Genomic DNA, 15,918 nt, shown 5'->3' on the forward strand with positions numbered 1-15,918 from the left:
TATAGAGCGACACTAAAACTTAAAATCAACAGAAATACCCCTTCCTTGTTCCCCGCTCGTTATGCTGAAGTTTTTCCTTTAGTCCGAAATGCGTTAAGAACGACTGCTCAAAACACCAAGACAAATAGAATGGGAGTAGAATAGCTCTTTGATGCGCTCTTAATTCACTTCAAACGTTTTATAAGACGACTTGTAAAAAGACACACTTACAATTGCCCACCCACTATATCTGTTGGACTCACAAATACTTTCAGTTAAGCATTATTAAACTTGAGCGTAAAATATGGGAATTAAGGAGGGGGCAGTCCCCTTCTTATATAAAATAATTTAGGTTCGTTTTAAGTTTAATGTCTTTCTTTACTTCCGATTGGGAAAAACCTGTTTTTTTTTATTTATAGAGGGGAACGAATTTGAAAGTCGGCTTTGCTGGCTCTTAAGCTAGCACTTCCCTCCATTAGAAGGGCACAAATACAGCCTCTATCCATTCGCGACACTCAATTGAGTTAGAAGCATTGCCCTGTATCCCTCATATGCTTGTTATCATTATGGTCAAATGTTATCATTACGGGGACAGATAGATAAGCAGACAACCACACAATCGTGACAAAAAATGGTCTTATTATATCGAGATTCCTTCTAATCCTCACCCCCTCCCCCCCCCCCCAAAAAAAACATGTAGCTATTATCGATAAAGTACCCATTTTTTTCCAGGGACCAATTTACGCCAAGATGGGCCAAAAATAGTTGTTTTTTTTTCGCTACCATGCAAAACCAAATTTAAATAATAAATATCTTCTATATAAATCTGAAAGAAATACTTTACCTCATAATATATAATGATCTCCTTTTCAGAAGAATATCTACCTTGATTTCCTTATTCTGCTCATGGATAAGTCTCATCACAGAATCAGACAAAAGACTAAGTCCGGCTATTGTATTGCCGCAAAACTAAAACAAATGGGAATTATAATAGTAAAAAGGAAAACATCTTAACACCATCTAAAAACCGAAGGTGAAAAATTTACATTTACATATATATATAATATATATATATATATATATATATATATATATATATATATATATATATATATATATATATATATATATATATATATATATATATATATATAGACATTACTCACTCTTAAAATGAACTTCGGGCGTTTCCAGTCTCTCTCCCTCCAAAGAAAGTTTACTGATTGAATTATGTCAGTGCTGAATGTTCTGAGTTTCGACATTAAGTTACAAACTGACCAGCTTTTCTGTACAATGTGTTGGATATACCGTCACAGTTAAATTGGTTTACATCAACAATGCAATATGATGTGTATCAATAGTCATTCACCAACATGCTAAATCAAACCTTGTATTCTTTTCGCGATATTAGATACTGTATTTTCAATCTTTTTGTAAGTTTTGGCCATTCACGCATATCTTCTTTACTACCCTTTCCTGCTGAATGTCAAACAAAATAAAATTTATTTGCTTAAAATGGCTATCACAAGCCCAAATGGGCCAAATTCGTACTTCAGAGTGAAACTTAAAAAAAAAAACAAAAAAAAAAATAAATAAAAAAATAAATATAACCAGATCGATAAAAAAAGTCAATAAATCAAAAATTGATCGAAAAAGATTTAAATTAATAAATTTGTAAAGGCATTAAACCGGCAAATAAAACAAAAACAAAGAAAAATTAGCCCATGTGACTAAAAAAAAATTTAGTAGGAACATAGATTATAATAAGAAAGTTCAAAATCAGTAAAATAAACTTTATGAAATAAGCGATATAAAGGGATGGGAGAAGGAAAGATGGGGAGTAAATTAACTTGTTTAACATTATACTGTTTTGCCCTAGGTAATTGGATGGGTGATTAAGGTCAAGGCCTTGTTCAAGTGCTTGTTTATCTCAATTGCTAAAGTTAGAAAATAGTTCTTTTTTTCTTCTTTCGTTTCCTTTTTTGCCTTCCTATGCAGTTTCCTACGTCTTCCCAAGGCCAGAATATAATTTGCACTTTACTGAAAAATTTAAATTTTTTACTTTTATAACTTTAATGAATCAAATAATATTAACATTTTGAATACTAAATATCAGTATATGTATATTAAAATGACAATGCACATTCATTCGTATTTTTTCAGTAAAGTGCAAATAGTGTTCTGGCCTTGGGAGGGCATAGGAATTTTGAGCCCTACTCAAGTTAATTTCTGCTCGTTTTGAGTTTTACTCGGTTATTTATTGTAATTTCTGTTGTTTTGGGTTTCATTTATTCATCGATGCTGATTTGTGGTAATTTCATGCTAGGTAGATTATTTGATTTTATTTTTGCTCATTTTTGGTTTAATGGAGTTCTTTACTTTTCTTTGAAAAACTTATTTTGTGAAAAAAGTTTTTTTTAATTAATTTCTGTTCGTTTTATATTGACATAGTCTTTTCAGGGAAAAAGAAAGTAATTCTTTAAATCTTTTCGTTTTTTTAAAGACTTTATAGTTTGGCGTTGAACAACTTTCAACTACGTTGAACAAAATAGCTATCCCAAAATTTTGATTGGATGTGTTTGGGGAAAAAGTGGGCGTGAGAGGGGGGTTAGTGGCCCTCCAATCACTTTCGACTATTAATAAGGACACTAGCCCTTTGAATTTCCAATCAAAGGAGCCCATTTTTGAAGTTTCTGCGACAATGCTTTCTATAAAAATCTTATATGCCCATAGGACATAACTTAAAACCCTTGTCCTAAGGGCTGTGGGGGAGTGTCCTCTTCAAAAACATTATTTCTATCTGGAAATCAACTACGCTGAACAAAATGGCTATCTCAAAATTTTGATTGAATATGTTTGGGGAAATAGTGGGCGTGGAAAGTGCGTTAGTTGCCTTCCAATCCCTTTCGACTATTAAAAAGGGCACAAGCCACTCCAATTTCCAATCAAATGAGCCCTTTTTGAAGTTTTTACGACAACTCCTTCGATAGGAGGTGCCCTGGTCTAAAGTAAAAACAAAACAAAAAACAATACATTGTGCCAACATCGTTCTTTACTTTGGCAGAGCGATTGCGCTGTCTATAATACTATCCCTCCTACAATTAGAAGGCAACTAACACCCCTTCCACGCCCACCATTTCCCCAAACCCATCCCATCAAAATTTTGAGATAGCCTTTTTGTTTCACGCCGTTTAAAGCTCAGGATATTATACTTTTTTGTGGACTCCACCCACAGTCTTCAGGGCAAGGGTTACAAGTTATGCCCTGGGGGCATATAAGTTTTTTATTGAAATCTTTGTCGTAGAAACTAGAAAAACAGCTCATTCAATTGTAAATTCAAAAGGCTAGTGCCCTTTTTAATAGTCGAAAGTGATTTATGGGTAACTAACCCCCCTCTCACGCCCACCTTTTTCCTAAACACATCCAATCAAAATTTTCAGAAAGCCATTTTGTTCAACGTAATGGAAAGTTGTGGAAATTAGGTCTTTGAGGATGACAAGCCCCCCCCCCCCCGCCGCCCTCAGGGCAAGGGTTGTAAGTCATACCCTGGGGGCAAATAAGGTTTTTATTAAACGAGTTGTCGTAGAAACTTTAAAAAGGGCTCATTCAATTTGAAATTGAAATGACTAGTGCCCTTTTTCATAGTCGAAACTGATTAGAAGGCAACTAACACCCCTTCCACGCCCACCATTTCCCCAAACACATCCAATCAAAATTTTGAGATAGCCTTTTTGTTTCACGCCGTTTAAAGCTCAGGGTATTATACTTTTTGAGCAGGACACTCCACCCACAGTCTTCAGGGCAAGGGTTACAAGTTATACCCTGGGGGCATATAAGTTTTTATTGAAATCTTTGTCAAAGAAACTAGAAAAACAGCTCATTCGATTGTAAATTCAAAAGGCTAGTGCCCTTTTTAATAGTCGAAAGTGATTTATGGTTAACTAACCCCCGTCTCACGCCCACCTTTTCCCCAAACACATCCAATCAAAATTTTCAGATAGCTATTTTATTCAACGTACTTGAAAGTTTTGGAAATTAGGTCTTTAAGGATGACAGCCCCTCCCCCCACATCCCTCAGGGCGAGGGTTGTAATTTATGCCCTGGGGACATGTAAGGTTTTTATAGAAAGCGATGTTGTAAAAACATCAAAAAGGGCCTCGGGACGCATAGGGGTTTTGAGCCCAACTTACGTTAATTTCTGCTCGTTTTGAGTTTGACTCGGTTATTTATTGTAATTTCTGTTCGTTTTGGGTTTCACTTATTTATCGATGTTGATTTGTGGTAGTTTCAAGCTTGGTGGATTATTTGATTTGATTTTTGCTCATTTTTTGTTTAATGGAGTTCTTTACTTTTCTTTGAAAAACTGATTTTGTGGAAAGTTTTTTTAATTAATTTCTGTTCGTTTTATATTGACACTTTCTTTTCAGGGAAAAAGAAAATAATACTTCAAATCATTTTGTTTTTAAGACTTTATAGTTGGCCTGCTATTTGTATGCTGGTGAACAATTTTCAGCAATTTTTAACAGCATATGCCCTTCTGGACACAAATAGTAGAGTTTAATTTCGTTTCATACCTCCTCTAGTTGACCTGAAATGGAAAACTTGATGCCATTTGCAACAAAAAAAAATCTGCTTACTTTCTTTGATAGCTTGGATACACTTGCGCTACTTTGACTTGTTTAAATTTTAAGAGCAGAAGTAGCCCCGAAAGTTTGAACATATTACCCTCAGTCGCTCTTAGGATACTGCTGAGATACCTTATTGGGAATAAGTATTAACACAGTACATTTTGATTTAATCTTAAGGCAACATTTAGTTTTTAAACATAAACGCAAGTGGGAGGGTGGGCGTGGGAGCGGGATTAGTTCCCCTCCAATCACTTTCGACTATTAAAAAGGGCATCAGCCCTTTCTATTTTCAATCGAATGAGCCCTTTTCGAAGTTCCTACGAAAACTCCTTCGATATGAAGTGCCCTGGTCTAAACAACAACAACAAAAAAAGTCATACATTACACTCACATCGATCTTTAATATACAAATTTCAAGCCTTCCAATCACTTTCGACTATTAAAAAGGGCACTAGGCCTTTCAATTTCCAATCAAATGAGCCCTTTTTGAGTTTCTACGTCAAAGCTTTCTATAAACGCCTTATATGACCCCAGGGCATAAATTACAACCCTCATCCTAAGAGCTGTTAGGGTGGTTGTCATCCTCTAAGACCTAATTTCCAGAAATTTGAACTACGTTAAAAAAAATGGCTATCTCAAAATTTTTATTGGATGTGTTTGGGGCAATGGTAGGTGTGAGAGGGACATTAGTTGCTCTCCAATCACTTTCAACTATTAAAAAAGGCACTAGCCCTTTCAATTTCCAATCAAATGAGCCCTTTCGAAGTTTCTACGACAACGCTTTCAACAATACCTTATATGCCCCCAGGGCATAAATTACAACCCTTGCCCTGAGGACAGGGGGGGGGGGGTTAATCCTCAAACACATAATTTTCAGAAATTTCTACTACGTTGAACAAAACGGCTATCTGAAAATTTCGATTGGATTTGTTTGGGGGAATGGTGGGCGTAAGAGGGGGCTTAGTTACCATCCAATCACTTTCGACTATTAAAAAGGGCACTAGCCCTCTCAATTTTCAATTGAATCAGCCCCTTTTGAAAGTTTTATGACAACTCTATCTATAAAAACCTTATATGCCCCCAGGGCATGATTTACAACCTTTGCCCTGGGGGCTTTGGGGGGTTTGTCCTCCTTAAATACATAATTTCTATTAGGAAATCAACTACGCTGAACAAAATAACTATCTCAAACTTTTGATTGGATGTGTTTCGGGAACTGGTGGGCGTGGAAGGGGTGTTAGTTGCCTTCCAAACACTTTCGACTATTAAAAAGGGCACAAGCCACTCCAATTTCCAATTGAATGAGCCCTTTTCGAAGTTTCTCCGACAACTTCTTCGATACGAAGTGCCCTGGTCTAAAGGAAAAATATAGTAAATAATACATTGTGCCAACATCGTTCTTATATACCCTCAGATTATAACTTAAAACCCTTTCCCTGAGGGTTGTGGGGGAGTGTCCTCCTCAAAAACATATTTTTTATCTGGAAATCAACTACGCTGAACAAAATGGCTATCTCAAAATTTTGATTGGATGTGTTAGGGGAAATGGTGGGCGTGGAAGGGGTGTTAGTTGCCTTCCAAACACTTTCGACTATTAAAAAGGGCACAAGCCACTCCAATTTCCAATCAAATGAGCCCTTTTCGAAGGTTCTACGACGACTTCTTCGATACGAAGTGCCCTGGAATGGAAGAAAAAAAATAATAATAATAATACATTGTGCCAACATCGTTCTTTACTTAGGCAGCGCGATTGCGCTGCCTATGATTACTTACAGATAATATTTGTTAATTTGTAATTTGTAAGTTTGGTTAATAAACCAAAAATGAGTAGAAATAAAGTCAAATAAAAGCCAGCCTCCCCCCAGAATCCTTCATTCTCCAAAACATATCCAATCAAAATTTTAAGAGAACCATTCTGTTCCGCATTATTGAAAGGTCCAGTAATTATGTCTTTGGGGATGTCAACCTCCCACACTGTTAAATTACATTATTAATTTAGACCTTTAAGAGCGAGTTGTGGGGGATTTTGAACCAGCCGAAAGGCACTATATGCGTACTTTTAACACTACCACTACAGTTAATGTAACTAATGACGCCAAAGATATTAAGATGAAACTCTTGGGAACGTTTAGGCGTTTCAATTAAAGGAAAAAACTGTGTACATGCAGGTTTTCAAAGGAGAATATAAGCAATATCATAGACAGCACCACTCTATAATAGCTAGAAATATCATTGAAACTTTTAAAGTAGCATAATCAATTCTAAATTAAAAGTTCCGGTGCCCTTTTTCAGAGTAACAACAGATTGGAAGGCAAGCAGCCCTTCTCCCAAGCCCATTCATTTTCCAAATGCACCTAGTCAAAACTTTGAGACATCCATTTTGTTCAGTATAGTAGAACGGTCCAGCAACTGTGTCTTATAGAAAAACTGCGTCTTATTGGATTCTTATAGAAAAAAAATGAAGACATGAAAATTATTTTTTCCTATGAAATAGACTATGTCAATAAAAAACGAACAGAGATTAATTTAAAAAAACTTTTGCACAAAACACGTGTTTCAAAGAAAAGTAAAGAGCTCAATTAAGCCAAGAATGAGCAAAAATAAAGTCAAATAATGTTCCAAGCGTAAAACTACAACAAATCACTATCAATAAATAAATAAAACTCAAAACGAACAGAAATTACAATAAATAGCCGACTCGACTTCAAAACGAGCAAAAAATAACACGAGTAGGGCTGATAACCCCCATGCCTTCTCAAGACCAGAACACAATTGGCGCTTTACTGGAAACAAAATACGTTTGAAATGTTTTCACTTTTTTTACTTTTATAAATAAAAAATTATCAAAACTTTAAGGAATAAATATCTTATTTGTCAATTAAACTGACAATCCACGGTCATTAATTTTTGGTTTTTCAGTAAAGCGCGAATTGTGTTCTGATCTTCAAAAGTCATGGGGGTTATCAGCCCTACTAAAGTTAATTTTTGCTCGTTTTGAGTTTGACTGAGTTTTACGCATCCAAGCGCAAAACCACCACAAATCATTATTAATACGAATAAATAAATGAAACACAAAACGAAGAGAAATTACAATAAACAGCCGAGTCAAACTCAAAACGAGCAAAAATTAACATGAGTAGGGCTGAAAACCCCCACAGCTTCTCAAGACCAGAACACAATTTACTGAAAAAAACACACAAATAACCGTGAATTGTCAGTTTAATTGATATATACTGATATTTATTGCTTAAAGTTTTTATCATTTTTAATTCATGAAAATGAAAGAAGTGAAAACATTTAAAACGTACTTCGTTTTCAGTAAAGCACAAATTATGTTTTGTTCTTGAGAAGCCGTGGGGTTTATCAGCCCTACTCATGCTAGTTTTTGCTAGTTTTGAGTTTGACTCCGCTGTTTATTGTAATTTCTGTTCGTTTTGAGTTTAATTTATTTATTGATAGTTATTTGCGGTAGTTTTACGTTTGGAAGATTATTTGACTTTATTTCTGCTCGTCTTTGGCTTAAGGAGCTCTTTACTTGTCTTTGAAAAACTTGTTTTAGGGAAAAAGCATATAAAATTAGTTTCTGTTCGTTTTTTATTGACATAAGATTCTTATAGAAAAAAATAAATTTTATATATTTTCAGTTTTTTTCTATAAGAATCCATAGTAGGGTATTTGTATATTGGAGAAACTTTTTTAACAATTTTTAATCCTGACACAAACAGTATTTTTTGAATTTAATTTTATAGCTTCTGAAGTTGACCTGAAAAGCAAAATTTAATATCATTCCCAAAATATTCTATCTATGCTCTTTGACAACCCAGTTACACTTACACTCTTTTTATGTATTTAAATTGTAAGAGCAGAAGTAGTAATAGTAGTACCCCCAAAAAATTCAACTTAATACCATCAGTCGTTCTCGGTATATTGCTGAGGAGTCTTATTGGCAACCATAAACACAATGCCTTTTGATTAATCTTAAAGCAACGTTTGGGTTTAAAGCATAACGATCTAATTGCATAATTGTGTGTGTGGGGGGGGAGTTGACATGCCTAGTATCCCTAAAGACATAGTTGCTGGACAGTTCTCCTACGCTGAACAAAATGGCTGTCTCAAAGTTTTGACTAGATGCATTGGGAAAATGAATGGGCTGGAGAGAAGGGCTGCTTGCCCTCCAATCTCTGAAAAAGGGCACCAGAACTTTTAATTTTTAATTGATTACGCCCCTTTAAAGTCTCACTGATATTTCTAGCTATTATAGAGTGATGTTGACTATGATATTGCTTATGTGCCCTTTTGAAAACCTGCATGCACACAATTTTTTCCTTTAATTGAAACTCCTAAACATACCCTAAGGGTTTCATCTTAGTATCTTTAGCGTCATTGGTTAAATTAACTTTAGTGGTAGCACTGAAAGTATACATATAGTGCCTTCTGGCTAGTTCAAAATCCCCCATAACTTACACTTAAAGGTCTAAATTAATAGTATAAGTTGACAATATGGGAAGATTGACATCCCCAAAGACATAATTACTAGATTTTTCAATAATACTGAACAACATAATTCTCTTAAAATTGGATTGGATGTGTTTTAAGGAACGATAGGATTGTGGGGGGGGGGGCTGGTTGTCCTCCTTTCACTCTTTACTCTTAGAAAGGGCACTATATCTTCCGGCTTCCAATCGAATGAGCCCCACCCGATCCAAAGTTTATACGACCATCCGTTCCCTGAGAACCTTATATGGCCGCGGCATAACTTACAAGCCTTGCACCTGGGCTCTCGGAGGTTGTGTCTACCTTGAAGCCATTGTTATATGCTCTTTGGATTATTGTAAACAAAATGGCTAGCTCACTATTTTGATTACATGCGTTTGGAAAAAACAGGTTGTAACGGAGGAGGGGAGGGGGCTAGTTATCCTACATAAATTTTGACTCTAAAAAGGGAACTAGAACTATACATTTCCAATCAAATGAGCTTCCTCTAAAGTTTAAATAACCACACCTTCCATGAAAACCTTATATACCCCAGGGGCATAACTTACAACCCTGGCCCCCGAACTCTGGGGGTTGTCACAACCCCAAAGGTCTCGTTATGTGATCTTTGGACTGCTTTTGAACAAATGGCTATCACAAAGTTTAGTAGTATAGCACATCGAAAATATAAATTTCTTAATATTAGAGTTTAATAGCTATAATAGCTACAGTATATAGCCTAATTATCAGTTATTAATCTTATTTTAGAACAAATTTGTCTTGTGTTTTTTTCAGCAAAAATATTTGTTTTGCTTCCACTTTCCCGTTAAAAACTCAAAAGCCATTCTAAACGTTTTATCCTCCGACATTAAACGACAAAATACGTTTAAAATGTTTTAACTTTTTTAACTTTAATAAATAAATAAATATTAAAACTTTAAGGAATATATTTAAGTATATGTATACTAAGCTAACAATCGACAGTCATTTTTTTCAGTAAAGTACAAATTACGCTCTGGTCTTAAGAAGGTATGGGGGTTGTCAAAGACATAATTTACAAACCTTTAACTACGCTGAACAAAATGGCTATCTCAAAATTTTGACTAGGTGTATTTTGGGAATTGATTGGCGTGGGGGTTGTGAGGTTGTTGCCCTCCAATCACTTTTGACTAATAAAAGGGCACTAGTCCTTTCAATTTCCAAACGAATGAGCCTTTTACGAAGTTTCTACGACAACAATGACCAATCTTAAACAGGACACAAGAACTTCTTAATACCAACCCAATGAGCCCCCCCTACCCCGAAGTTTATATGATCACCCTTCCTATATAGACCTTATAGGCCCCCAGAGCGTAACTTACACCCTTGCCCTGAGGGTTGCGGGGGGGGGGGGAGTTCATACTCAAAGACATAATTTCTGGATTTTTCAAAGACTTTGAACAAAATGGCTATCTTGAAATTTAGAATGGATATGTTTGGGGAAATAGTGAGCGTGGGAGGAGCGGTCAGTTGCCCTCCAATCACTTTCGAGTATTAAAAAGGGCACTAGCCCTTTCAATTCCCAATCGAATGAGCTCTTTTCAAAGTTTCTACGAATACACATGGCCATTTCTAAATTTCTGTCAGATTCATTCCGGGAAAATACGAGGTGGGGGGGGGTCTATCCATCCTCAGATCACTTAGGACCTTAAAAAGGGTACTAGAACTTCTGATTACCAATCCAATGAGCCCCCACGAAATTTTATGCGATCACCCTTTCTAGATATACCTTAAATGCCCCCAGAACAAAACTTGAGACCCCTCCCCTGAGGTATCTGAGGGGGGGGGGGGGATTGTCATCCTCAAAGACATAATTTCCAGACCTTTCAATTACGTTGAACAAAATGGTTAGCTCACAATTTTGATTGAACGTCTTTGGGAAAATGGTGGGCGTGGGAGGGGAGTTAGTTGTCCTCCAATCATATTCGACTATTAAAAAGGGCACTAGCCCTTTCAATTTCCAGTCGATGAGCCTTTTTAGAAGTTCCTACCAGAACAAATTACCATCTCAAAATTTCTATCAGATGCATTTCGGTAAAATACGAGGTGTGGGGAGGGGGGGTTTCCACCCTCCCATGACTCTGAATCTCAAAAAGGGCACTGAACCTTCTGATTAACAATCCAATAAGCCCCCTCTGAAGTTTATACGATCACCCTTTCTATATAAACTTTATATGCCCCCCAGGGAATAACTTACAATCCTTGCCCTCAGGGCTGTAGGGGGGGGGGGTTCATCCAGAAATACATAATTTCCGAATCTTTCAAATACGTTGAACAAAATAGCTATCTCAAAATTTTGATTGGATGTGTTTGGGGAAAAGATGAGCGTGGGAGGGGATTAGTTGCCCTCCAATCACTTTCAACTCTTATAACGAGCACTAGCCCTTTCAATTTCTAATCGAATAAGCTCTTTCAATTTCTAATCGAATGAGCCCTTTTCCAAGTTTCTGTGATAACTCCTTCGATACGAAGTGCCCTGGTCTAAAAAAAAAAAAAAAAAATAAATGATGAATAATACATTGTGCCCGCATCGCTCTTTACTTAGGCAGCGCTATTGCACTGCCTATGGTACATTTTCAAACGCGTAATTGTTGGACAAGGCGCCTTTTTTTTTACAAATCAGCGTGAAAAACTCCCAATTTCTGGAGATAGTAGAAAAATAATACCCTCAAAACCATCCCAAAAATCTAAAACTAAAAAAAAAAAAAAATCAAATCTTTGGGTGGTTCTCGTTGGCAGTATATACTAATTTTTTTTCAACGTTTAAGTAAAAATCAACAGAAAACTTGCAAGAACAGAAATCATTCTAAAAATGAAGGGTACACCTCCTTCTAATGCACGCTTTTTGGTCAAGTTCAACTAGCGCTACGGCAGAAATTATACGTTTTATTAAATGTTTAATTCTAATGATAAGGCTGTACTAACAAATTAAACAAAAAAAACAAGTTCTTTAACTGAAAGTAGGGGGCGACATTAATACTTAAAATGAACACAAATATTCCATAAATGAAAGATGCTGTCCCCTCCTCAACACCCCGCTCTTTACGCTGAAGTTTTTATTACTTTAAAAGTAGAGTTTTGACAAAGAGTCAAACTTTAGCGTAAAGAGCGGGGCGTTGAGAGGGGGGCAGCCCCTTTCATAGACGGAATAATTTCTGTTCGTTTAGAGTTTTAATGTCGCTCCTTACTTTCATTTAAAAAAAACTTTTTTTTATATTTAATTTCTGATCATTTTTAAATAATGCGGGAAATCCAGTTCCCACTCCATGAAAAATTCCTTCCCCTCACGGAAAATCACAATCAATCAATCAAATCAATTTAAAGTTATTCCCACATAAAATATCCGCCCCCACCAGGGAAATTGTCCCTCATGCAATTCCATTTTAGCGGAAAATTACCCCCGGAAAATTTTTTGCGGGTGATTCCGGCTGAAAATTTTTTCTTAGCCCACTTTCGTTTGAAAAAAAATATTAATTTCTGATTGCTTTCAGAATCATGCCGGAAATCCCCCCTCCCCTCCGTGGGTAATTCTTCACACAAAAAACACCCCGCCCCCTAGTAGAAAGTTGCTCCCGCAGAAAATTCCTTCTCGAGAATTTATTATGCGGAAAACTCTCCTATGGAGAATTTCTCCCTTTAAAAATCCCCCCACCAACCGAAAGATAATCTAGATAATTCCAACCCAGTAAATATTTCCCCCAGACAATTCCCCTTAATATCTCCACAGGCAAGATTGAGTCGGCAAAGAAAGAGTAAGACGAATAAAAGAATTTTGTATAGGAATTCTGGCAAATTCCCCCGGTGTAAAATTTCCCTTGGAAAGTTAACCCACCAGGAACTTCCCTCCCCACGCAAAATTGTCTCGTAGAAAAAATCCCCCGAGCAGAAAATTCTCCCCCCTCCCCGAAAAATATCTGTATACAGTATATATAAAAATATCTGTATAAACTCGAAGTCCAATTTGGAAAGAAGACCCGGGTCTTAAAGCCGTCAAAAATCGTGCTAAACTCTGGCTTCGCATCTGGATTGCGTGTGGGCGGCCCTTGCGAGGTCAAGTATTTAATATAAAGAGTAAGACAAAAGAGGAGTTTAAACGGTATCTTCGTTTGGTTCGATATAATGGTGCTGAGTTCCCTAAAAGTGCAGTACAATGGAAAGAAGTCATTAATACGTCTAAATTTGATTCATTAGGGACTAGTGATGGTATCCCAATTTCGTCTTGGCTTGGGTATTATAAAAGTATTTTCTGTAAGATTGATTATAGTGTTCATTATCATTTTCAGTGCTTAATTTCTAAGTTTTTGCCACCCAAAGTTTTGCAACGTCATGTTATTCCCGTCTCAACTAAAAGTATTGTTAATTGTATGCTTAAACTTAAGTCTAAATCAAATGATCTTCATGGGATTAGCGCTCACCATTTACGTTGTGATCGTCCGGCACTAGTCGCTCAGCTCCAGTTACTTTTCAGTTCTGTTTATCTTTGTCAATGGTGCCTGATTCCTTCCTTTGCGGAACGGTAACTTCGATTCTTAAACGCGGAAGAAACCCTTTTGATTGCAGTTCATATAGGCACATCACTGTTGCTTGCAATATTAGTAAGGTTTTTGAATATATTCTGCTCCCATATATTATTGAACGAACTGCGAAAGACTCAAACCAATTTGGGTTTCAACCTCGTATTGGGTGCCAACATGTGCATAAGGTTTTAGCTTCAATTCTTTATGATGCCCAGTCTAAAGGTTGTGAATTACATATTTGCGCTTTGGATTTGTCTAAAGCCTTTGATAGCATTATCCAAGCATAAATGAGACATTCCTTGCTACAGTTTAGAGTGAACCCTTCTGTCATACATGTACTTAAATTTTGGTATAGTAATTCGTTTCTTCGTTTAAAATATGGTACAGGATACTGCGGCAATATACCAGTTCAATCTGGAGTACGACAGGGTGGGGTGCTATCACCTTATGTATTTAATGCTTGCATTCAAAATGTGTTATTAGGAATCAAACCTTCGTATTTTTATAATTTATATGATGTGTCTTATATTGCGTATGCGGACGACTTGCTAGGTTTAAGCCGAACCAAGTCTATTTTGGCATTATCGGTGCAACGTATTTCTATGATGTTTCGGGATGTTGGTCTGTTTTTGAATTTTGATAAATGCGAACATTTAGTTTTCAATCCCCAATCATGAGCTCATAATTTGTCCTGTGGATCCTCAGTAATTCGCAATGTTACGTTTTTACGGTGGTTAGGAATTAGCATTTGTTCTACACTCACTTCTTTGTGACTTCAAGCTCTGAGAGATGTTAAAGAAAAGTTGAAGATCGGATATGCAAAAATTGTACCTAACCGTGCAAAATATTCACGGCGAGCTATAGCTAAAATGTATTCCACATATTGTGACCATTATTTCTTGTCTTTAAGTGGAATGAATTTGTTATTGAATAAAAATGATTTGCGCCAGATCCGTATCGCTTATTTTAGATATTGCAAATTTTTATTGTACCTTCCCACTTCATATCGTAATACATGTATTACTGAGAAGTATGGTGCTACCGAGATTATCCAATCGTTTGAATTGCTTAGTAATAATTTGACAAGAAATGCCTTTGTGTCCCTAGGCTCAAACCATAATATTATCCGTGTGTTTTTGTCAGTGATTAAGGTTTAAGTTATCTTGATTGATTTTTTTTTTTTCCGTTTTAGTGTGCTTTACTCCGCTTGTTTTGTATAAAGTGGGTCATAAATAAATTATTATTATTATACCATAATAGGAAATACTATACGTAAACAATGGACAAATTTCCTGACTTACAAACCTTTCCTCAGGGGCTGTGGGGGGCTATGTTATGCTCAAAGACATAGTTATTGGGCTCTTCAACTATGCTGAACAAAATGGCTATCTCGGACTTTTGATCGGATGACTTTTAGGAAAAAAGGTGGCTGGGAGTGTGGACAGTTGCCCTCCAATCCTTCTGGTCACTTAAAAAGGGCACAAGAACTTTTAATTTCCGTTTGAATGAGGCGATTTTCGAAACCCTAGGACTATTGGTCTGATGCGATCACCCCTGGGGAAAAAAAAATACACGCATCCGTGATCTTTCTTCTGGCAAAAAAATACAAAATTCCACATTTTTGCAGATGGAAGCTTGAAACTTCTACAATAGTTCTCGTATACGCTGAGTCTGATGGTGTGATTTTCATTAAGATTCATTGTCCTTAAGGGGTTGTTTCCTCCCTTTTTCGAAAATCAGACAAACTTTCTCAGGCTCATAGCTTTTGATGCGTAACACAAAACTTAATGAATCTTATATGTTTGGAATCAATATAATAAACCGATTCTTTTGAAATATCTATTGATATCAAAATTCCACTTTTTTTAGAGTTTCGATTACTATTGAGCCGCATTGCTCCTTATTTACGGTTCATTACCACGAACTGTTTGATGTGCTTAATTAGGCATGTTTGCTCTGATGTATACGCTTTTCATACTGAAAACAGTAAAATTTTCAGTCCAAATCAGTAATTAACCACCACGTATATTCATGTCTTTTAATTAATATTTATATATTTTTAATTTTTTATAAAAAGAATCAAACAGTTCGTGGTAACGAACTGTGATTAAGGAGCATCTCGGTCCAATAGTAATCGAAACCCTAAAAATGGAATTTCGATAACAACAGATACATCAAAAGAATTGTTTTTTTGCTGATTCAAAATACATAAAATCTATTAATTTTAATGCTACCCATCGAAACCTACGAACCAGAGAAAATTCTCTTGATTTTCGAAAAAT

The 15,918-nt window shown here is 36.1% G+C and overlaps 2 protein-coding genes across 2 annotated transcripts in view; both read right to left on the reverse strand.

Moving 5' to 3' along the window:
* LOC148953284 (uncharacterized) overlaps positions 1 to 15,918 on the reverse strand; it is a 239,439-nt gene that overhangs the window by 166,166 nt on the left and 57,355 nt on the right. The gene's annotated exons all lie outside the window — the stretch shown is intronic.
* Positions 1 to 15,918, reverse strand: part of LOC148953285 (RNA demethylase ALKBH7, mitochondrial) — a 52,348-nt gene that overhangs the window by 8,144 nt on the left and 28,286 nt on the right. Inside the window, exon 3 of the mRNA XM_089087605.1 lies at positions 824 to 948. Coding sequence (XP_088943731.1) covers positions 824 to 948 — 125 coding nt within the window. The remainder of the gene's footprint in view (positions 1 to 823; positions 949 to 15,918) is intronic.

This window comes from Artemia sp. Qi Xiang Cuo, chromosome 4 (assembly GCF_049724085.1).
Source record: "Artemia sp. Qi Xiang Cuo chromosome 4, ASM4972408v1, whole genome shotgun sequence".
In the NCBI taxonomy this organism is placed as follows: domain Eukaryota; kingdom Metazoa; phylum Arthropoda; class Branchiopoda; order Anostraca; family Artemiidae; genus Artemia; species Artemia sp. Qi Xiang Cuo.